Genomic DNA, 22,469 nt, shown 5'->3' with positions numbered 1-22,469 from the left:
TCTTAAATGCTTATTATTTTTCTTTAGTCTGTGATCTTTTAGATAGGAATCAATTATGAAATGAACTACAGTGTCTTAATATTAAATCCCATCTTGCCCTAAATCCCATCTTGCCATTCATATTATCCCTACTACACAAAATTGTCCTACACACAACTGTCTTACCTGGTTTAGGAATGCTTATATAGGACCTTTATCTTAATATATTGAACTTAAATATTTTTTTTTGTTTTTGTACTGGGGATTGAACCCAGAGGTTCTCTACCACTCAGTTGTATCCCTAGCCCTTTTTTATTTTTTATTTTGAAACATGGTCTCAACTAAGTTGCTGAGACTGACCTCAAACTTGCAGTCCTCCTGCCTCAGCCTCCTGAGTTGCTGGGATTACAGTTACAGGCCACTGTGCCTGGCAGGAATGGTACTTTTGTTGTTGTTTTTGTTTTGTTTTATTTTGTTTTGTTTTGTTTTGTTTTTGGCAGTACTGAGGATTGAACCCAGGGCATTGTGCTTAGGGTGTTTTGCTTGCAAGGCAAGTACTCTAACTGGAGCTATATCCCCAGCCCCAGGAATCTTCTTTTAATGGAGTAGATAGCAACTTTCAGAGGGACAAAACATTGCTACTTTGTAGATCTCTGTAATTGTAACTCTTTCCCTGTTCCTCACAGAACAACCAAACTTGAGTGTGTCTAAACTTTTCCACAATTGATTTGATCAGAAATCCTTAGCACATACTGCCACAGCTCCTAATACTAGCTAGATTGACAAAAATCTCTTTTTAGCCAAAAGAAAGCATTATAGGAATATATAGAGAATTGGTAGATCAAAAAGAAAATAGAGATGTCCTCAAGTGAAATAAAGTCATTATAGGAAATAGGAAACTTGAGAAAATCCTGACACATTCTTCACAGATCATAAAAAGAAAATTCTAGTCAAAAGATCACACATCCAATATGTGAGAGAGAAAAAGACTCAGGTCTAGATTTGAGCAAGTGTTTCTGAATGTCAAACAATCAAAAATCATACAAACATCCAGACAGACACACATGTGCACACAAATCAGATATACCTCAGACTTATACACTGCGAAATGCCAGAAGCCAGTGGAGACATCTTTAGAAACTGGAGGACTCTGAGGAAAAAAGATGATACAGCTAAGCTGTTGATCATTTCTGAATTTAATGGAAAAGTCAAAAAATAAAATTAGCAGAAGTGAACATTGAAAGCAGGGGACAATGCGTCATGTTAATCTGGTTTTCAACAAGAGGAGTTTCAGGGAAAAAATTAATATTTTAAATTATGTGGATCGTAGATAATTCCAATCAAATAAAAGATCATTTGTTTTAATTACATGAAGAAAAATAGGCTATATAACCTTCAAATTACTAATTTAAAATGAGTCAAAGTAAACAGTGTACCAAATGATAGGAAAAATGGGAAACAAAAAGAAAGTGTAAAAAACAAAAATCACAAAATATGAAAAGAAAAATAGAACCAAATATACCAATTATAACAATAAATAAATGAGATTAAGCTCTCTTATTAGAAGACAGTGATAGTATCAGAAACCATGAAGGAAAAGGAGAATAAATTTACCCACAAATTTTGTTTGTTCTCTTATCCAAAGAAGCTATTAACAAAATTAAATGACAAACCACAGTTTGGGTAGAATTTTTGTAATATGTATGATAGAGTAATTATCATTAATATATAAAAAACTCTTACAACTCAATATGAAAAAAGGTAACTACCTCAATAATAATACCCAATGTTAGGAAGATAGGCTAGAAAAGTACATTTAGATAGGCTTGAAATTTATTGATGGATGTTTACAGAGATTAGCTGTAAAGAATGGTCATTTCAAAGTTGGTTATAAAAATATTTATCAGTGGGAATGACTTAAGTAACTTATGTCCATGACTCTTATTCCACCACTTAAGAAATGATGTAAATATGAATATCAAATTATAAAGAAGTTACTAGTACATTAAATGAAATGTACTAATTGTGAAATAATATGAAACATAATATATATTTATATGTATGTTCATATAGAAAAAAGATTGGAGTGAAATATTCCAAAATGTTGCTGTAGTACCAGAATTAGAAATGAGTTCTTTTATGTCTATTGATCTTTATTTCCTATTTTTATAATGAGTTTACATTTGTTTTATGATTTTTTACCTTGTATAAGTTCATTTACATTCCATCATTATATTTAATGTTCTGTATTCTGTAAACATCTTAGGAATAGTATAATCAGTAACCAGCTTTTAGTTTGCTTTTGCAGTACTAGCGATTATATTCAGTGCCACACACATGCTAATAAGCAAGTGCTGTACCACTGAGCTATATCCCCAGTTCAATAACTAGCATTTGGTATGGTCTATTTTTTATTTTAATGTAATACCTGTTTCAATTGTGGTTTAGTTTGTTTGCCTAATGGCAAGTAATGTTGAAAATTCTTTCATGTGCTCATTTTCATCTTTGTATCTTATCCTCTCTGGTAAAGTGCCCAGAACCTTTCCCAATTTTTAATTAGGGTCTTTATTTTCTTATTGGATTTTGAGAGTACTTTCTATATTTTGGATATAAAACTTTCACTGGGTTTGTTAAGTCAAAAATATTTTTTCCCAGTCCATAGCTTGTCTTTTTATTCTCTTGGCAATGCTTTGACAGAGTAGTTTTTCAAACTCGAAGTCCAGTTTTTCCTTTTATTAATTTTTCCTTTTATGGGTTGTACTTTTGGTGTCATTTCTAAGTACTCCATCTGACACCAGATCACAAAGATTTTTCTTCTGTGTATTCTTCCAGATATTTCATAATTTTATGTTTTATATGCAGATCTACAGTCCATTTTTATTTCACCTTTGTATAAAGTGTGAGGTTTAGGTTAAGGTTCACTTTTCACCATTTGTTCAAAAGACTGTCCTTCCTCCCTATTGCACTTATTTTGCATCTCTGTCAAAGATCAAATGGCAGCAGGGTGTTGTGGTTCATGCTTGTAGTCCCAGCTACTCAGGAGGCTGAGCAGGAGTTCAAGACTTGATCCGAGGAGTTCAGAATCAGCCTTGGCAACGTTAGCAGGACCCCCACATCTCTCAACATTAAAAAATCAGTATTGGTACCAAAATAGACAGGTAGATCAGTGGTACAGAATAGAGGACATGGACACAAACCCAAATAAATACAATTTTCTCATACTAGACAAAGGTGCCAAAAATATGCAATGGAGAAAAGATAGCCTCTTCAACAAATGGTGCTGGGAAAACTGGAAATCCATATGCAGCAGAATGAAACTAAACCCCTATCTCTCACCCTGCACAAAACTCAACTCAAAATGGATCAAGGACCTTGGAATCAGACCAGAGACCCTGCATCTTATAGAAGAAAAAGTAGGTCCAAATCCTCAACATATCGGCTTAGGATCAGACTTCCTTAACAGGACTCCCATAGCACAAGAAATAAAAGGAAGAATCAATAACTGGGATAGATTCAAACTAAAAAGTTTTCTCTCAGCAAAGGAAACTATCAGCAATGTGAAGAGAGAACCTATAGAGTGGGAGAAAATCTTTGTCACTCATACTTCAGATAGAGCACTAATTTCCAGAATATATAAAGAACTCAAAAAACTCTACACCAAGAATACAAATAACCCAATCAACAAAAGGGCTAAGGAAATGAACAGACAATTCACAGAAGATCTAACAAGCAATCACAGATAAATGAAAAAATGTTCACCATCTTTAGTAATAAGAGAAATGCAAATCAAAACTACCCTAAGATTCCATCTCACCCCAATTAGAATGGTGATTATCAAGAATACAAGCAACAATATGTGTTGGCGAGGATGTGGGGGAAAAGGTACACTCATACATTGTTGGTGGAGTTGCAAATTAGTGCAGCCACTCTGGAAAGCAGTGTGGAGATTCCTCAGAAAGCTTGGAAAGGAACCACCATTTGACCCAGCTATCTCACTCCTTGGCCTATACCCAAAGGACTTAAAATCAGCATACTACAGAGGTACAGCCACATCAATGTTCATAGCCGCTCAATTCACAATAGCCAGATTGTGGAACCAACCTAGATGTCCTTCAGTTGATGAATGGATAAAGAAACTGTGGTATATATATACAATGGAATATTACTCAGCTATAAAGAATAACAAAGTTAGGTCATTTGCAGGCAAATGGATGAAATTGGAGAATATCATGCTAAGTAAGATAAGCCAATCTCAAAAAACCAAAGGACGAATGATCTCGCTGATAGGCAGATGATGACACATAATGGGGTGTGGGAGGGGGGCAAGAATGGAGGAAGGAGGGACTGTATAGAGGGAAAAGAGGGGTGGGGGGAAGGAAAAAATAACAGAATGAATCAAACACCATTACCCTATGGAGATGTATGATTATACAAATGGTATGCCTTTACTTCATGTACAAACAGAAACAACATGTATCCCATTTGTTTACAATAAAAATAAATTTAAAAAAAAATCAGATGGCCATGGTGTGCATTGATTTATGATCTGTCATATCACAAATAATATAATCTTGATTGCTCTAGCTTTATAGTACATCTTAAAATCAAGTAGCATGATTCTTTAAGCTTTTTCTTTTTTTTTTTCCTTTGCTCTACTGGGAGCTGAACCCAGGGCCTTGCATATGCTAGTCAAGCACTATACCATTGAACTCTATATCCCCAGTACTTTTAAATTTTTTTCATTTTAAAACAACCTTGATATGTTGCCAAACTGGCTTCCAACATGTGATCCTCCTGCCTCAGCTTCTCAAGTTGCTGGGATTACAGGCATGCACTTACCACACCTGGCTAAACTTTGTTATTTTTTACAAAATTACTTTTGCTATTCTGTTTTCTGTCCCTTTTCATACAAATTCTAAAATCAACTTGACTATGCCTGTAAAAATTCTCCATGGGATGCCTGTAAAAATTCTCCATGGGATTTTTAAAAAATATATTGTTGATATTGGGTTTAGTCTGTAGCTCATGGTACATGCAATTAACTCTAATGTATCAAGTCTTCCATTTCATGAACATGGTATGTCTTTACATTTATTTAGTACTTCTTTAGTTTCTTTTAGCAAATTTTTGTAGTTTTCACTGTGTACATTCACTGAATATTTAGACTGATTTCTATTCTGTTTTTCTTGAAATTGTAGCCTATTTCATGTTTTTTTAATGTTGATTTTAAATTGTGTATAGCTTGTATATAGGGGATAAGTTTGGGATAAAATATTCTGAAATATAGTACTTATCAGAAGTAATACAAGTACAGGTAATTTATTTTTTGTTTACCTGTATTTTCTATTTTTATAATGAATATGCAGTACTTTTATAACATTTGCTAATTATTTTCAGGTGAATTTTTGCCTGACAGTTACTATAGTATCAAATAATACAACTCTGAACCTAAAGGTGATGGATTGTTTACCTTACATGTCCAGAATGCTGTCACAATCTTGGGAGAAGAAGAAAATTTACCCCAGAATTCCATGAGAATTCAAGAACCAGACTGGAAGACAGGGCATGATTATAAATACATAGTTTAATGTAGTTAGCTAAAATAAATTAGGATTGCTTTTGGTGGTTTTAAACAATTCACTCTACTAACTAGTTATTTTTGATGGACTTTGAATTACTGGTTTATAAATGAAATTCTAAACTTTTATTTTAAAATTTATTTTCCTTGTGGTGTATCTCTTATGAATCTGGTTTAAAACTTCTGGTACTTTCTAGTGGGCTTAAGGAGAGAATATGATGTAAAACCTTTGAGACTTAGTTTGCAAATATCTCGTAATGTTGGCACCCAGAATTTCATGATTCATTAGGCAATACTGAAGGGCTTGTGACAGTTTTAATTGATGGATGCCATTGGCATAAGTCTTTATTGTTGTTCAGAGGTGTTTTCTTTGTTTTTTTTAAGAAATGGGGATTCTGAGTAAGTTGAAAGTTATAAAAATGGAGAGTTAAGGTGCTAGAGAGCAGGAATTAAGAGCTCTCTTTCCTTGTACATGTGGATTATACATTGACTACCAAATCAACTAGGTAGGCTCCCAGAATTAGAGGGATTTATTCATTTATATATATATATATATATATATATATATATATATGTGTGTGTGTGTGTGTGTATGTGTGTGTGTGTGTGTGTGTTCATATACATATTTTTTCAGTTGTAGTTGGACACATTTTATTTATTTTTGTGTAGTGCTGAGGATAGAACACAGTGCCTCGCATGTGGCAGGCAAGTGCCCTACTGGCCGAGCCACAACCCCAGCCCGAATTATAGGGATTTATTCCTCCAAGTTTCTCCTTCATTTCCGTTTAAGAAGGTAGATCTTTTATTCCTGTTAAGAGAGAGAGGGAGGGAGGAGGAAAGGATAGTAAGGAATGTTTTTTTATTGTAGAAAAAGAAGTTTGAATAAACTGAAAACTAAAGAAGGATGTCTCATCTTTGAGAATAGTGTGGAATATTTTAGGTTTTCATCAATGATCAAGGTATTTTAAGATTTATATTCAAAATTTATAAAATACAAAGACAGATTTTCTGATCTATTATTCTTTTCTATGTATTTTTTAATATCTAAAAGCATTATTGAATAGACCTCAGTTATATATAAAAGTAAGTGCATTGCACTTAGTAGATACTAATTGATGGTTTTGATTTTTTTTTTTTTTATACTAGGGTTTTAACCCAGGGGTACTTTACCACTGAGCTACATCCCAAGCCCTTTTTATTTTTTATTTTGATACAGGGTCTCACTAGGTTTCTTAGGGCCTCACTAAATTGCTGGGGCTGGCCTTGAACTTGTGATCCTTCTGTCTCAGCCTCCCTAGCCACTGGGATTACAGGTATGCACCACACATCTTTATTTTTTTTTAATGTGCCCTTTTCTTTTGGATTTTTTTCCTGTTTTATATCTTTATCAACAGCTCACCCAAACTGTTTTTTCTTTCTCCTAAGTTTAACCACATATCAGAATTGGCATGCTGCAATAGGATTTCAGCCATCATATGGATGCCGTTTTCCCCATAAACTGATGTCACTATATCCATAATTGATACATTTGAGCACTTGGTATAATGTCAGGCATTGTTTTAAGGACTTGATACTTATCGGTTCTAACCATTCACAACAGCCCTTTGAGGAAGTACTGTTGTTCTATCAAGGAGGAAAAGATATAACTTTCCATAGATAGTAAATAGCAGAGCCAGGATTTGAATCCAGACATTTTGACTCTGGAGTCTCTGATGGTAACTACTATGTTTTTGTGTTTATATTTTATTTTACTCATTTTCTCACAATTTTTTTACTTTACATTATCATTACCTAACAACCAGAAGGTATATCACAAACATTAGCAACTGTTTTTAAGATTAACTATAATGCTAGTCATCTAGGGTCATAGTCGAGACATTTCTAGAAAGATTAGTGATACCTTGACATGAAGACTTTTTTAGAAAAAGAAATAATGTTGCTGAAGATAACTGAATATAATTTGTCTGTGATTTGTGTTATTTGGGGTTATTTTTATATCATTTCTGATGAAATGGGAACTATTTTATTTTCAAATAAAGCTGAAATGTAATCTGCTACTGACAAACTTTATTCCCTCATAACTGCACTTAAGTTAGGAGGAGAATATCAAAGAGGAATATCTTTGAGCAAAAAATTAGGCTTGTCAGTTTCCCTGATTACAGAGGATTAAGAGTATAGAGATTGATTAAAATTTGACCTTGGGTGAAAAATGATTTTATGAAGTCTGATTCATTTTGGAGGCAGCTTAGAGATAGAGACCAGTGCATGGCTTTCCATTTCCATACTGAAATGGAAATTCTATACACATTGGCACACTTATCTCTTGTATGTTTATAGCACACACATTGCCACACTTCTCTATTGTATGTTTATACTCTTTAACAAAAATGACAATTTTTATACAGAATAGAAATATAATAAACAGTCTTAAAACAGCAACATTTTGAATTTTAATTTTACATTTCTCTGATCTCCGACTTTCAGAGCAGTCTTTATGTGGAATTTTAACTGAAGGCAAATGCTAGGATGTTCTCTTCAAAACTTTCCTTCTAATAGAAATTTTATTTGACATATACTCAGAGTATATGTATAAAAGAAAACAAAAATATTTTTTGTTTCTGAGGAATAGGGTACACACACAGTGATACCAGAGTATCTAGATGGTCAAATGACTTGAGAGCTGTAGTGTATAAGGAGCCTGCTGATGAGGCTCCAGAGCACAGGCATTCTTTTAAATGAAGACACCTAAAATTACATTAATGTGCATGTGGGACGCATATAGCTGGTAGTTGAATCCAGAGACTAGAATGCCTTTCTTACCATGTCTTTTCATTCAATAAATTTTTAACTAAATTATTGTCCTTATTCTTTTTTATTTATGTTACTCACTGTCAATGAATATTGCTTGTTTTATTAAATCTTTTGTTTTGCTGCAGTGACTTGAGGGGGCCAGCTCCTAACAACAGAGGCTTTGACAAAGCACCAGAGGATTCTGTTAAAAAGTTGTGTTTCGTAATTGTAGTTGTCGTGTCAGAGCCTAACTGACTTGGAGCTGAAGGATTTTTGTGAGATGAGTAGCTGTGCCAGCAGGGACCCAAGTCTCCTGGGCTGGCCGCGCTCTCATTAAGATTTGCCGCTAGCAGTGGCGGTGTTCAGCATGTATGTGACGTGCATTCTGTTATTGTATGCTTGGCTTGTCAGCCTGCAGCTTTCTGACACTCACTTATGTCACTCTTTATTCAGAGAGGAAGAAGCTTTTGATAATTTGACAAGACAAGCTCTTAAACGATCTAGGTCATGGCCTTCACTGTCTGTGATTGTGAACATATTTCCTGAAAGCCCTGTCACTCATCACAGCTACATTTTCTCCCGGGGAGCCACAGGCCTGTCCTGGTCTCTTGTCAGCTCATACATTTTGGTTATTCATATACCAAATACAGTACTGGAGTTTTTTTTCTTCCCTTTTGCAAATGCTAGCATGTTAGTAAGGCTAATCCTTTCTCCTGTGCTGTGTTCCCAGCAGGGCTGCGTTCAAGGGCTCTCTCTAGTACAAGGCAGACAACTGGCCAAGGGGAGCTGAGGAGGAGGAAAGGCCGCTTAGTGCTGTTTTTGTGTTTGTTCATTGTTGTGGAAATATGAGAACTGGTGGCAAGGGCCTTGTCTATTGAGCACTTGAGTCTTGGTCTGCTGTCAGGGGCTGTTTAAGATTGAGTGTTTTATTTTCTTTGATGTTCACATTTGAGAATAGGGAAGTGGGAATTAAACAACAGATGCACTAAGCCGTTGTTCTCATAAAACAATAATTAGCACCTGATAAAATTCAATATGGGTTGAAATGCACAATATAAACTCTCAATTCATCTGGTGTGGCAAACTGTGTTGATTCATCTTTGAATTTTATGAATAATAATACTCAGTTATTCATGTATGTTTTATTATACAAAATACAATAGATGGGAAAACTAGTTGGGCAAAAGTTGGCAAACAGTGTAGCACATTGCTAAAACAGATGTACAAGTGCACTTTGTATGTTTTCAGTTGTGTGACTTGAGGAAGCTGTTTGGGTTGCCATCCATCTAAGTGCCAGTAAGGTGAGATCACCAGGGCAACCAGTAAACACAACTATATTTTAATAGTTTGTTGTATTTTCATGTTAGATGAATTGCACAACCAACTAGCCGTTCATTTTAAATATTTTTAAATATTTTAGACCAAAGTTTCAGTTGTAATAGTAAGCCTCTGGCTTTAGAAATTATTCTTCCTAAATTTTCCATGCAATAGATACGTAAGTATGGGTACTATTGCATTCTGAAACATGTACAGCGACTAAGGAACGGTAAAAAGGAATCAAAGTTATAAACAGCAAAAAAAAAAAAAAATTAGGATTTGGAAAAGTCATTAATGTTACATAGTTATATGTCATGTATTTAGAAATAAAGGTGTATGCTTTGTATTTGACACCTATTTTGAAGTCTACTAGAAATATATAAGAAAATAAAATGAAACTATGCATAAGAATGTTGAATAAAAGTATTTATGGGATAGTCAAGTAGGATTTTTTAAAAATCATAATACAATTGTCTAATAAGAGAAAAGAAGTTTCCTGTTTCTCAGTGCTAATTTTCTATATCAGGCATCATCTTCATGTACAGAGCAATCAGATGATTGTTCAAAAACCAAGTAATTCTTTCTTTTATTACTAAATTGCTGCAACACAAGAAAAGGTCACATGATAGAGTGGCATTCTGCCAGTGTATGACAACTCAGTGATTGTGATTTTTCAACCGTATTATTCTGAGGACACTGTGGTAATCAAGAACTATCCATAACTAATGTATAAATAACTGCTTGTTTATCTCTATAATAATCCAACTCAAATTATATATACAAAGCAAAAAGCTTATGATAAAAAGTACAAAATGAGTATTAAGGATATATTGTATATTAGATCTTTGTATGTAAATATACACACAGACTCTTAATAACTTTTGCAACCTACAACTTTGTGGCTTCCATTTGGTACTAACATGGTCTTTGCCTTCTGAAGCTACTTTTTACTTTTTAAAAATTCCTTCCTTTTGGTCAGTGTTACTCATCCAGAAATCATTGTGTGTTAAGTGGTTTTTTAATCAGACACTTTAGTTTCTATGAATATGACATTAAAATTGGAAAAGTGACCACTAGACAGTCTAACTTACACACCTTTCCATAGAAAATCACATAGGATAATTAAGCTTAAAATGCATTAATGGATAAAACTTTCCAGCATAGCTGGAACATATCTATTCTTTGTCTAATCACTTACAGTGGATTTTCAATAGAGATTTTGCCATTCAAAATGTATTTCCTGAATTATTAGCATATGCATGATATTTTCAAATTGAATGAACTGTATTTGTTGGTTTTATCACTACTCTGAAAAATAGATGAAATAAGTGACAAATCAAGTAAAGAGATTCATTCTAATTTAGGCATGCATTTGTACATATACAGAGGTGTGTACAAGTACATGCACTTACATTTTTAAACAAAAGCTATAAATTTCTGTTCACTTAAAGAATTGAATTTACTTAACTTGGTGATTCAACTTATTAAAATCAGTGATCTCGTGTAGTAATAGCATCATACTTCCTGTCTTCAACAGTTCTTTTGCTGAGAAGATGCTAAACTCATCAACTGAAGTACTTGGTTAGAAAAAATTGTCTCCCTAACAAAGTCATAATTTAGACCTAAGAAGATTTCCATGTGTATTCAAAATAAAATATCTCCTAATCACTGGTTTTGTTACTATTGTGTGTGTATTTTATTGTTGCCTGTTCTGATTTCAGTAAAGTCCAGCTTTTACAAAATTATTTCTCTACAGCTGTTGATATTAAAGATTGGATGTTTAAGGAAAAAGTCATGGACCTTAGCTTCTTGAATTTTGTTATTATTCAGTTTTTAAATTCTCTTTTTTGTGGTATACTAAAAGCACCAAGTAGTTAGATAAAAGATGGCAACAGATATCAGAAATATATAACCACAATGAGGTCTTCTTAAAAGCAGTTGCTGTTAAATTGTTCTCTATTACGCTACCAAAGTTCAGAATGTTCTTTTAAAAGGTGTTCTTGGTGAGTTTTATTGATTTGACCACTGCTGTTCATTTACCAGTTTAACTGAGTTATGGTTCTTTATCACATCTTTTGCCCTAAACTTCTAACCTGAAAAGAAAAAAAAGAGAGAGAAAACTTTGTTGCTGGCTTTCTGACAATGGCAGGGAGTGTGTTAAACCAGTGTAAAATTCAATTAAACTGTCTAGCCAGGTTTTTGAAGCTGAAATGCAGACCCTTTCTGTTAAGCTTCTTATTTTCCTGTGACCGACACCAGTGGATGCTGGGTTATGCCAAAACCAACAGGCTGTAAAGTACCTTGTTTCATGCTCCCAGTTGATCAATATTTTTATTTTCCAGGCTTGCCCAGAAATCTGGAGGCAGTATCACCTAACGGTGAGTAGAAACACCTTTTTTATTTTCCCCAAGACCCAGCCTATTTACCCTTCTCTGAACTGCTGACCATAAAATATAGACAAGCATCTTCTGCTGGAAGATAATAAACATCTGAAGAGTTTTGGTACTGAGAAAGCAATAATATGCTTTTTCTCTTCTCCCCTGCCTACCACCCTGTCTTTTAATCTTCTTGTTCTTAAAAAATTTTGATTATTTGTTACTACTCAGGTCATTTAATGATTACATCATGGTATTTTTCACTCTTCTTTGACTATATTCATTATATTAAAGAGAGAAACTATGCTGGAAGACATTAAAAATGGTAATAATCCAGTGTCTTTAAAATCCTATCATCCACAGTCCATAAGCATACAGTCCACAATATCTTCATTATCATCTTTCTGCCTTTACTGAAATATGTACACATTTTTCAAATGAAGCCAGAAAAAGGCCAGTGTATCTTTCATGTAGCACAATTTAACTGTCCTATCTTTTAAACCCTTCTTGACATATTTGAAAAGTATAAATATCTGCATAATACCATTCAAATTATTCAATTTCCTGGCTTTTATGACTATTTTAGTCTAAATAGAAGCAGAAAACATAGTTGGCATAGAATCCAATTGGATAATCCAATTGGTTCAATATTATAAAGTTATTTTGCTTTTACTATTCAGCTTAAATAATTGCAGTAATTTACCATAACCCTACTGGTCATTTTTAATATATTAAATGTGTTATGCTAAGCAAGGGACAAGTTTCTTTTAGTTGTAAAGTTATGTAATGTATACTAATTAATTAATAGTTGTTAAAAGTTGAGCATATTAAAAAGGTTTTGTTTATAGAAAAGCAAGTCATACAAAGAGAGAAGTCAAAGTTTTTGCAAAATGAATCTTTCTATTTATCACTTACAAGAAATAAAAAATAAGCCAACATGTAGACTCATACTACCATTTTGTCACAGGCCCAAGAAGCCAGGAATGATATCAGGTCGTTTGCTTTCACATTTTGTTACCACCGTTCAATTTATTTGGAAAATCTTCAGTAGAAAGCTGTAATTCCTCTGCTCTCCTGCAAATCCTAAATAGGTGGTTGTTGAAATCATCTTGCTTAAAAATGGGTACCCATATGTTGCACACATACATGTTACAGATGTAACTCATCTGATTACATTGTTTGTGTTCATGTAGCAGTTTGTTTACTCTAACATAGTATGGTGAAGTCCTTATAGCCAAAAGTTGATTAGAATATGGTATCTTGTATTTTTCAAGACCACAGAGCTTCTCTTTGTAACCATATAGCAGTATTTTTCATCATTATTTTTATTAAGTAATGTCCTAAGAAATTTGACATTACATTTCTTTTTTAGCCTTTCTTATAATTTAGAGAATTTTGAAAATTTGAAGTACAGAAAGTACTCTCTTAAAGCCAGTCTTTTCATTATTTGCTCTTAACATTCTTTTACATAACTCATTAAACCCATAAAAATTGACTTCAGGTATACTAGAAATATTTGAAGTTCTGTTTAATATTTTAGCTTTTTAGAAACATTGCAAAAAGAATTTTGGGGATAAAACAAATAAAAACAATGAATTCACCTTTTGTGAAATATAATATATTCTATCTGTGGGTATAATAAATTCAGTTTGAGAACTTAATTTGTCCCAATCTGGAATCCTGTTTAATTTTTCAGCATAATATCAAAGTAACCATCACAATTTATAATTATCAAATTTTAGTTAATAATGAGTTTACCATGCAAGAATAAATATAACACTTGTATGTTTATAGACCTGCTTATTTATCAGTCCACATGTAAAGTAAAAGTTAAATTTTACTGAACTATAGTTATTTAAATTTTTATCAGTATATGGGTAATATTTGATCTTTGCAATTAAGCATATTCAATTTTGGGTGAAAGAAAGATGCGTGCTGATTTTAGTCCTCTTCAACTCTTTTACTAGGCGATGGACTGCCATCTATTGACTAATAGTAGCCCTCACACGTGAATGTGGCATCAGTGTGAGCAATGACCAAGTAATGAACTAGGTTAGAATTGCTACTGTATATTTATTTAAACCAGTCTGATTAAAACTGGAACTTTTTATACTTAATCGTGGATTAATTTCTTTTCTAACCAAAAAGTGTCTATTTCTTACCCCAAATGAACTGTGCTTTTGAGGGGAGAAGTTGATTAATATGTCCTAGTTTAGAAATGTTTACATTTGTGAGCTTTCAGTTGGTTTTAACAACCGTAAGACTAGAAGGTGGTTTACAGAACAATTTCTCTTTTAGTCACTACAAATTAAGGTCTTTCTAGAAATCATTTTCTTTAAAAAAAATTCCATAGGTTAAGCAAAATATTATTTTTCAAACACATAAGAAAGACGATGAAGTTGATCAACATAAATGGCTTAGTGAAATGTTACAAATCAAACTTTTTTAATACATTCTAAAATAAGAAAGTTATGGAAGACAGCTATTCAGTATTTTCAGCCATTTCATGAGAATTAAAATGAAGTCTCTTTAACAACTTGTATCTGAATAGAATAGTTTTCCAACCAAACTTCACGTCACTACACTAGTAAAAACCAAGGACATCTTTCTAAAGGGACTATGTCAATAAAACTCTAAAGTACATTCATACACACACACACACACACACTCTCTCTCTCTCTCTCTCTCTCTCTCTCTCTCTCACACACACACACACACACACACACACACATCACAACTATTATGGTTATGCTAATAATTTTTTCTTTATGTATTTTAATGGCTATAAAATCATGTGTAATTGAATGTCTTTAAGTTATTGGTTTGGAGAACTACATGGGAAAAAGAAAAAATTATTTAGTAATTACGTGATTTCCTCAAATAGTTAATATTTTTACTTTCTCCAAAAACATGTTTAGAAAGTTCTTTAAATCTTTTAATAGTATATCCCTATTTTTATTTTTTAATTTCTGCTTTATTTTCAGATTTTGGGTAAATATTCTTTTCTTATTTAAAATAACTCATTCTAGATAAAATTTTCCCTTGTTAATCAAGAAGGAAACTCCCTTCCCCCAACCTCTGTCATTTCTACTCTCATTTATATTAAAAATCCTAGACCAATATGGCCACCAACAGAGTTTTACAACCAACAGAATTTTTAACTAATAGAGGCTGTAATTTGACATGGATTGGACATTTTCTTAATCTTGTTTTTAATCTACTTACTTAAAAAAATAACCAGGAGTTTGCTCTTTGGAGACTGTATGTATTAGGAACCAAAAAGAACAATGTATCTTTTATGTTTAATTTTGCACTTGGATTTCTTTGTGTGTATTGTTAAAATGTATTATAACCTTCCTACCTTTTTTTTAACCAGAGGTTTAAGGAGAAAACTAGTGTAACTTTTTTATGAAAATTAAGTTTTAAATGTTTATAATTTTTGGAATGCTTAGCATTCATACTTCAAAAATTAAAATATTTGTTGTCAGGGAAATGGGGAAGAATAGAGAAATTAGTTTCCATGTGTTCCTTTCTGGATCAGGAAAGCTTATTTTATGGCCAGAGTTTACTAGTGATAAGTAGTAGTCTTACCTGAACCAGTTGAATGGCAGAGTATATCTTATGGACCACAGTTAACAATGTTCCATTTCACTTTGCCACTCAGTTTTCTCTCCTTACCTGGAAACATCAATTTAGAAATGTATTTTCTGAGTTCTCTTAGCATGAAACTCACATTATGAGTTTTACGCTAAATGGGAATTTTATCCTCTAATGAATCCTGTGCCATACCAGAGTGGGTACCCCTAAATATCAACAAATTGGAATTTACTTTAGAACTATGTTTTATACTCCAGAAGAAAGAAATAAAAAAGTGGATGTGGATTTGGATTCCAAGGCTATAGCTATACAAAAATCTTTATCCTTGGATTGTGATGGGTAGATAACAAATTTCTAACTGCCTAGTGCTAAAATTGAGTATTTTTCTTTTAAAGTAACTTACAATAAAATTTTTGAAAGTTAGTCTCAAGCCATAATCTTTTCTTCTCATAGAAAAAAACAATACTTTTCTGTCTTAATTGGATATATGCTGGGAATCCTAAGTATCTTTCTGAGAGCTCCTTGGCTACATAAGCAGATCTGTAAAACCCCCAAGAACCCTATCCATGCAGCTTATATCATTTGAGAAGTCTTTCCCTTTTCATTAGTTTATGTGTGTTATGTTTAAGAAAATAGAACTGGTTGTATATTGTCCTTTAAAGTGTTAACTCCAAAATAGAGTGAAGCCTAGTTCTCACTCTATTTTGGAATTTTTCAAAACAACTTTTTCTTTGTACTGTTTTTTGAGATCTTACATACAGGTTATCATAAACTAATACTTTATAATACTTTGGAAACTTGTTTTGGTAGTTCATTTTGCCAAACTTCAAGAACCAGAAATACTCTTGCATAAATTGTACTTTTTTTCTCTATACATCTGGTATGGCACTTACAGTGTTGAATTGACCAAGCATTGGGACATTACTTCTCTGTTAAACTTTCATATATTTAATTTTTATTTAAAATATTCCAGTACTCAAAATTACCACGGCATTGACTGTGCTCTGATGATTCAGAAGGCACCTGACTCTTGTGTGCTCTTTTGTTCAGGGCCATCTTTTTATTATAGTACTACAAAATTAATCAGATTGCTTTATCTTCTTAGTTACTTGATATTTGAATAACTGGATTTTTTTCTTTTGAGGAATACTAGGGAATTGAACTCAGGGCCTCACATATACTAAGCACATGCTCTACCATTGAGCTATACCCTGAGCCCAAATAAGTTGTTTCTGAGTAAGTTTTGATGACTTACTCAAACTCCATCTCTGATTACAGAGATAGAAATACATTTGGATGATGATCAAAATTTGTTAAAGATTCTGTTAAATAAAAAATGAATGCAAATAGTTTTGTGTTTAAATGTTTACCTTGTTCTTAATGAATTTAGTGTCAAAAATATGTTAGCAATTTTTTACTTCAATCTTACCATGTTTTGAATTTAGTATAAAAGATAATTACCATGTCTGTAGAATAAGTCAACTGACTTTTTTTTTAATCTTTATTTTACTGGCATGTTGGACCACATTTTGCCAGAACCTATCATTGGAAGCAATTGAAAAATGCAATTTCAAAGCAAATGAAACCTGGAATTATCAATCTCAATAAATGAGATTCATTTAAAAATAAATACAATTTGCCAAATCATCAAAAAGCAATTTCCTAAAGCTCCTGTAAAGGAAAGTGGGAAAAGTGAACACTGTGAATTATAAATGCATATGTTATTTTTACTCTCATAATGTTTCCTCAGACGTTAAGAAATCATGTGTATACATGCATATTTTTGAATGGAGTGGAATAAAAAGCTTTAGATTTGTATATATAACTTACTTATTTTTATTGTAGTACGTAGGAGAATCTTAGTATTTTATTCTTTCAAAAGGAATATTAGGTATCTACTCCTTCAGAGAATTCTCAACTTACTTGATTTTTAGTATTTTAAAATGCAAAAATTAATTTGGTTTAAGTGAGAAATCAATATGGCCTATTTTTCTTGCATTAATATATTTAAATAATGTCAAATGCCTTATGACAACAATCCTGGTGTAGTCAAATAGTGAAGCAATGAAAAGTATGCTGAATTTACCCAATTTAGAAAAACTTACATAAGTGTTTCATCATAAAAGCAGCTGTGCTTTTGTCATCTTCTGAATATCTTCTGAATATCTTTAATGCCCTAGTCACTAGTCATAAAGGCCTTTGTTCATTTTTTAGTTATTACATGTTTTAGATATTATATGTTGCTCAATAATAAATTCAGTTTGCAGTTCTAAAAACAGTAATTTCCTTCCTCATTTGATAGAAAAGTTCCTATGCTTTGTTTTATCTCATAATGATTGGGGGGAAAAAACAGTACATTTAGAAGTTACATGTTTACCATGTGAGCTTCAAGTTTTACTTCTGTTTTAAAAATGTAAAGTCGTACTTACATTTTCTTGTGGTTAAAAGATGTTTTTCCTGAGGATGTTAGAAAGGGAAAGTTACATTTAGACCTTTTTATTACCCTTTTTTTCTTCTCCAGGTATGTTTACTTTTACTTACAAAGAAATTGCATTGTAGGAGCAATTTCTTCTTGAGAATTAAGTGTTGTGGTAATTGAGTTCCATTTCTAAGTGTTTGTAATTTTAATATGCATGAACACTTTAAATTTTATCTCCTTAAAAATATACATATATAATTCATATAATAACAAAGATAACTATATTGTTTTGATTTAGAACTCTTCACTTTGAGTCACCCTATTTTACTAAAAATGAACAAAAACAGATATCCTTTTTTAAGTTGTTTTTTGTTTGTTTTTGTTTTGTTTTAATTTTTTTTAGTTGTCAATGGACCTTTCTTTTATTTATTTATATTTGGTGCTGAGGATCAAACCCAGGGCATCACACATGCCAGGCAACTGCTGTGCTACTGAGCCACAACCCCAGGCCCCTTATTTTTTGAAATTCATGCAGTTTATCAGTATATAGTATTTGATGTATATAATAAATTATAGCTTTAAAATCAGAGTTGTTGAGTGATACTTTTTTTTTTTTTTTTTTCCTGTCATGTTACCTGCACATTAAGAACATGAAGTAATGGGCCGGGGTTGTGGCTTAGTGGTAGAGCACTTGCCTAGCACCTATGAGGCACTGGGTTCAATCCTCAGCACCACATAAAAATAAATGAATAAAAGTATTGTGTCCATCTACAACTAAAAATTTTTTTTAAAAAAAGAACTTGAAGTAAAATACAGAATAATTTCAGCATATTTGAGTGATTATTTTTCATATGTAACTTAAACAGGTGATTCATGCCATTCCTTAAATGTATTCTAGGTGATTGAGTTTGTTATACTCTTGTATGGATATTTCAGTGCAACAATAAATGTAAATAGGGTATATTAAATCAATGATATTTTTATTAAACATTCCTTATAGTAGTCATGCATATGAGTGACATGGTAGATTACAGTAATTCCTAGCAGGTCTTAAGTATTTAGGAATCAATTAGTTACTCAGTTATGATCAACCATAACCTTTAAACGTTTGGGTCAATCATTTGAATAATCTGCAGGAAAAGATCCTGAAAGGACCCTTGACTCCTTAACATGAACAGTGTCTCTAAACTAGTGTAATATTATCAAAGTCTTGGGAGTTACTTTTGAAATTTTACATTTATAAATGATTCTTCCAGCTCTTTTGAGGTTGATGCAATGATCCTCAGAACAACAACTCTGGTTTTTTAAGAATTTTTTTTTTTAAAAATGAAGAAAACTACTGCACAATTGCAATGATTCTCAGACTAACAACTCTAGTTTTTAAAAAATATAAGAAAAAATATTATATTAAAAACATCCTACATGTTTAGAAGGCATTTAACAAAAAAAGGAAACTTTAAAAAAATATATTTGGAATTATATTACACCTTCACTGTAATTTATAAACCAATACCCAGGTAGGTCACATTTCAAAAACAAGAGTTATTCAAGTGAGTGTTCAGAAATCTGTATTAGCTTAGTAAGAATTCATGTATATATCATTTGGTCATCAAGCTACTGGATTATTTTCATTCTTTTTTTCAAAAATCATAGAGTTGAATCTACTATGTAGATATAAGATGACACTTTATAATTTTATAATATGTCCATGCTTATAAATGCTTCCTTTATATAAATACATTCCTTTACAGATATATAGATAACTCCACATTTCTTTGCAGTTAGAACTAAATTTGGGTTGTGCCTTAGCTTGATTTATATAATAAAAATCTCAATTTTGTATTTCTTGGATCTTTTACATTTTCTTTGTTTATAGTTATACCATATTTCCTTTTTCTTGTTTTACTAAAGCCCTTAGAAAAGTGCATTATGAAACTTGGGCAGAAAGGCAGGCAACTTTCTAAGGAAGTACTAGGGAGTGTTTTATATCATAATATAAGGGGAAAAGTGCCAGCTTTGGAATTGGACTTTGGTTCAGAGTCTGATTCTTTCATGTACTAGATGTATTAAAGTAGTTAAAACATTTAACTTGTAAAATTCTCAGTTTCTTCACCTGAAAAATGGGGGGGTTGTTCTGTCTTACAGGATTATTTAAGTATGGAATGAGATAATAAAAATACTTCACACAGTACTGTGCCCATAGACCATGTTTAATGCTATGTGAGCTTTACTACAGCAAACCCAGAAGCATCTCACACCTGTAGAGATGGCATATGCACTGATAGCCCTAGTTCAGATTATTGTAATGTCTTTTGCCCAAGATAAGGAGATTCATAATAATGTATTACTCTGTCTCCTAACAATGTTTCCTTCTTATAGTTAATGAAATTTAAATATTTATAAGTTATATCTTCACTTAACAAAACTACTTACCTCAATTTTCATTTTTTAATTATTTATACTTCTTTCCAAAAATGTTGTTAACTTTTAATTAAGTATAACAAATTTAAATTATTTTAATTTTATTTATCTAAAAATCATTATAATGATATTTAAGATTAGATCACAAAAATGCTAATAAATGCATAATTTTTAAGCAGTAACTTCATTGTCATCTGAATATAGTTATCTATCCTAAGTAAATGAAATTATATAAATATTTACTTCCTATATAAATAATGTGAATAACATGAAATCAAATATTCACACACGCTAATTATGGTTCTATTTACTAGGGGTAGAGGGCTTATTATGTTAATCAGATTAGGAAGAAAACAAAATAGCATATCAGTTTTTTGCACTTCAGGTAAAACTACTTCAGGCCTTCACATGACTGATACCAACCAGCCAGATTTCACAGCCATCTGTAGTGGCATAAGAGATGGGTCATTTCTGTGGACTCTCAACTCTATTCTCATAGGTTCAGTAAAAAGAAGGCAACACAGAATCATTTTATCAGGGCATGTAATATATTTTTCATAGAGCATTCCAATTCCATGTTTGTTTCTTATCTTAAGATAAAAAAGGGCTAAGATGGAACATATTATAAAAACAGAATAGCATTACTTCCTTCCTTGAAACAGGTCCTTACAATTGTGGACTCCCTGCCTTTGTGACTGATGGTTAAAAATATTTCAATAGAATAAGCAGTTTGAGGTGAAGAGGGTTGCCATGTGTTGTAAGTCATGTAGAGTTATAGTCAAAATGAAAATCTTGGGGTTTGGATCCTCTGTGTATTAGCTAATAAATACAATAGAGCTCTGGTTCTATAGTTTTTCCGTGGGGGTTTATGTGCAGTTGCATGCAAAGTGTGTAAGCATATTTGAATATGTTAAGCATTTCATATGGTTGAGACATATATATTAATGTGATTTCTTTGCTTTATAGGACACCCCAAAAAACCTTCAGATAAAATATCCAAGAATTCACAAATGTATATATTCTCTTCTGTCGCTTTACCCTATATCCTGTCTCCACGCCCTTCTCATCCTTCCACCCTGCTTCAAAGCTTGTGGTCCCTTTCCATCTGTGTACTAAAAGGTTTCTTTGTAAACCAGGCCATTTGTCCATCATTGTTTGGGGTCCAAACAGTGGTAAGATACCCTGTCACCGATCCCGCGTGCTATGAATGGCAGCTCCTCTCCGGACAATTGGCGGAGGGGCTGAGAAATATTCCTGAGAGGATTATTTAACCTTTCAATTTAGAGGGCACAAAGCCTGGTTGATTAATGAACTTTCTGATGGGCGCCGATAAGCGGATCTATTTCTTTATTTCCCCTAAAAGTGATTCCTTCTCCTGTCCATATTACTATAATCTTAAACATAAAATGTGGCAAATAGATTAAAAAACAGCACTAAAGAGTTTATCTGGCTGGCAAACTGAAGGAGCTAAATTAAAATTGGTAATGACAGCAGTGGCTCAGCCTCATATATGGTTTTTAAATGCACTGTGTATTTTGAAGAGACTTATTCTCCAGCTTGCCTGGTAATGACTGCTTTTGGTGCACAGTCTGGGGCTGGCTTCTGTTATCCCCACACATCCCCCCCCCCCCAAAAAAAATGAGTTGTGTTATCTGGATGGCTGCAGACACATACGCATCCCCCTTTCTCACTGCATGGGCAGACAAGGTCGATAGCATTACAAGGTATTTGTGGCAGTGCTTGTTTCAGTTTTCAGAGCTGCCAGTTTCCAGGCGGATTTGAATTACAAAAGAAGAAGCTGGCATGAAAATTGAAAGGTTTTATCGGCTGGTCTGAAGCCTCATAGCACATTGCTTATTTATGCAGTCCATTTGCACCAGGAAATATAAAAAGGAAATACATTTTTAAAATAAGGCCATAAAGACCCAGATATGTTTAAGATGGCAAATAAAATATAGATACCTATAATATCTTTCCAGGAAACGATTTTCAC

At 32.6% G+C, this 22,469-nt stretch overlaps 1 protein-coding gene across 2 annotated transcripts in view; it reads left to right on the top strand.

Moving 5' to 3' along the window:
- The window catches only part of Zcchc7 (zinc finger CCHC-type containing 7), a 230,164-nt gene that overhangs the window by 190,631 nt on the left and 17,064 nt on the right, over nt 1-22,469 (top strand). For both annotated transcript variants that reach the window (XM_047525625.1, XM_047525626.1), the window contains exon 6: nt 12,007-12,042. In XM_047525625.1, the coding sequence (XP_047381581.1) occupies nt 12,007-12,042 (36 nt within the window). The remainder of the gene's footprint in view (nt 1-12,006; nt 12,043-22,469) is intronic.

Source organism: Sciurus carolinensis, chromosome 14 (assembly GCF_902686445.1).
Source record: "Sciurus carolinensis chromosome 14, mSciCar1.2, whole genome shotgun sequence".
In the NCBI taxonomy this organism is placed as follows: domain Eukaryota; kingdom Metazoa; phylum Chordata; class Mammalia; order Rodentia; family Sciuridae; genus Sciurus; species Sciurus carolinensis.
This window is presented reverse-complemented; position numbering and strand designations above follow the sequence as displayed.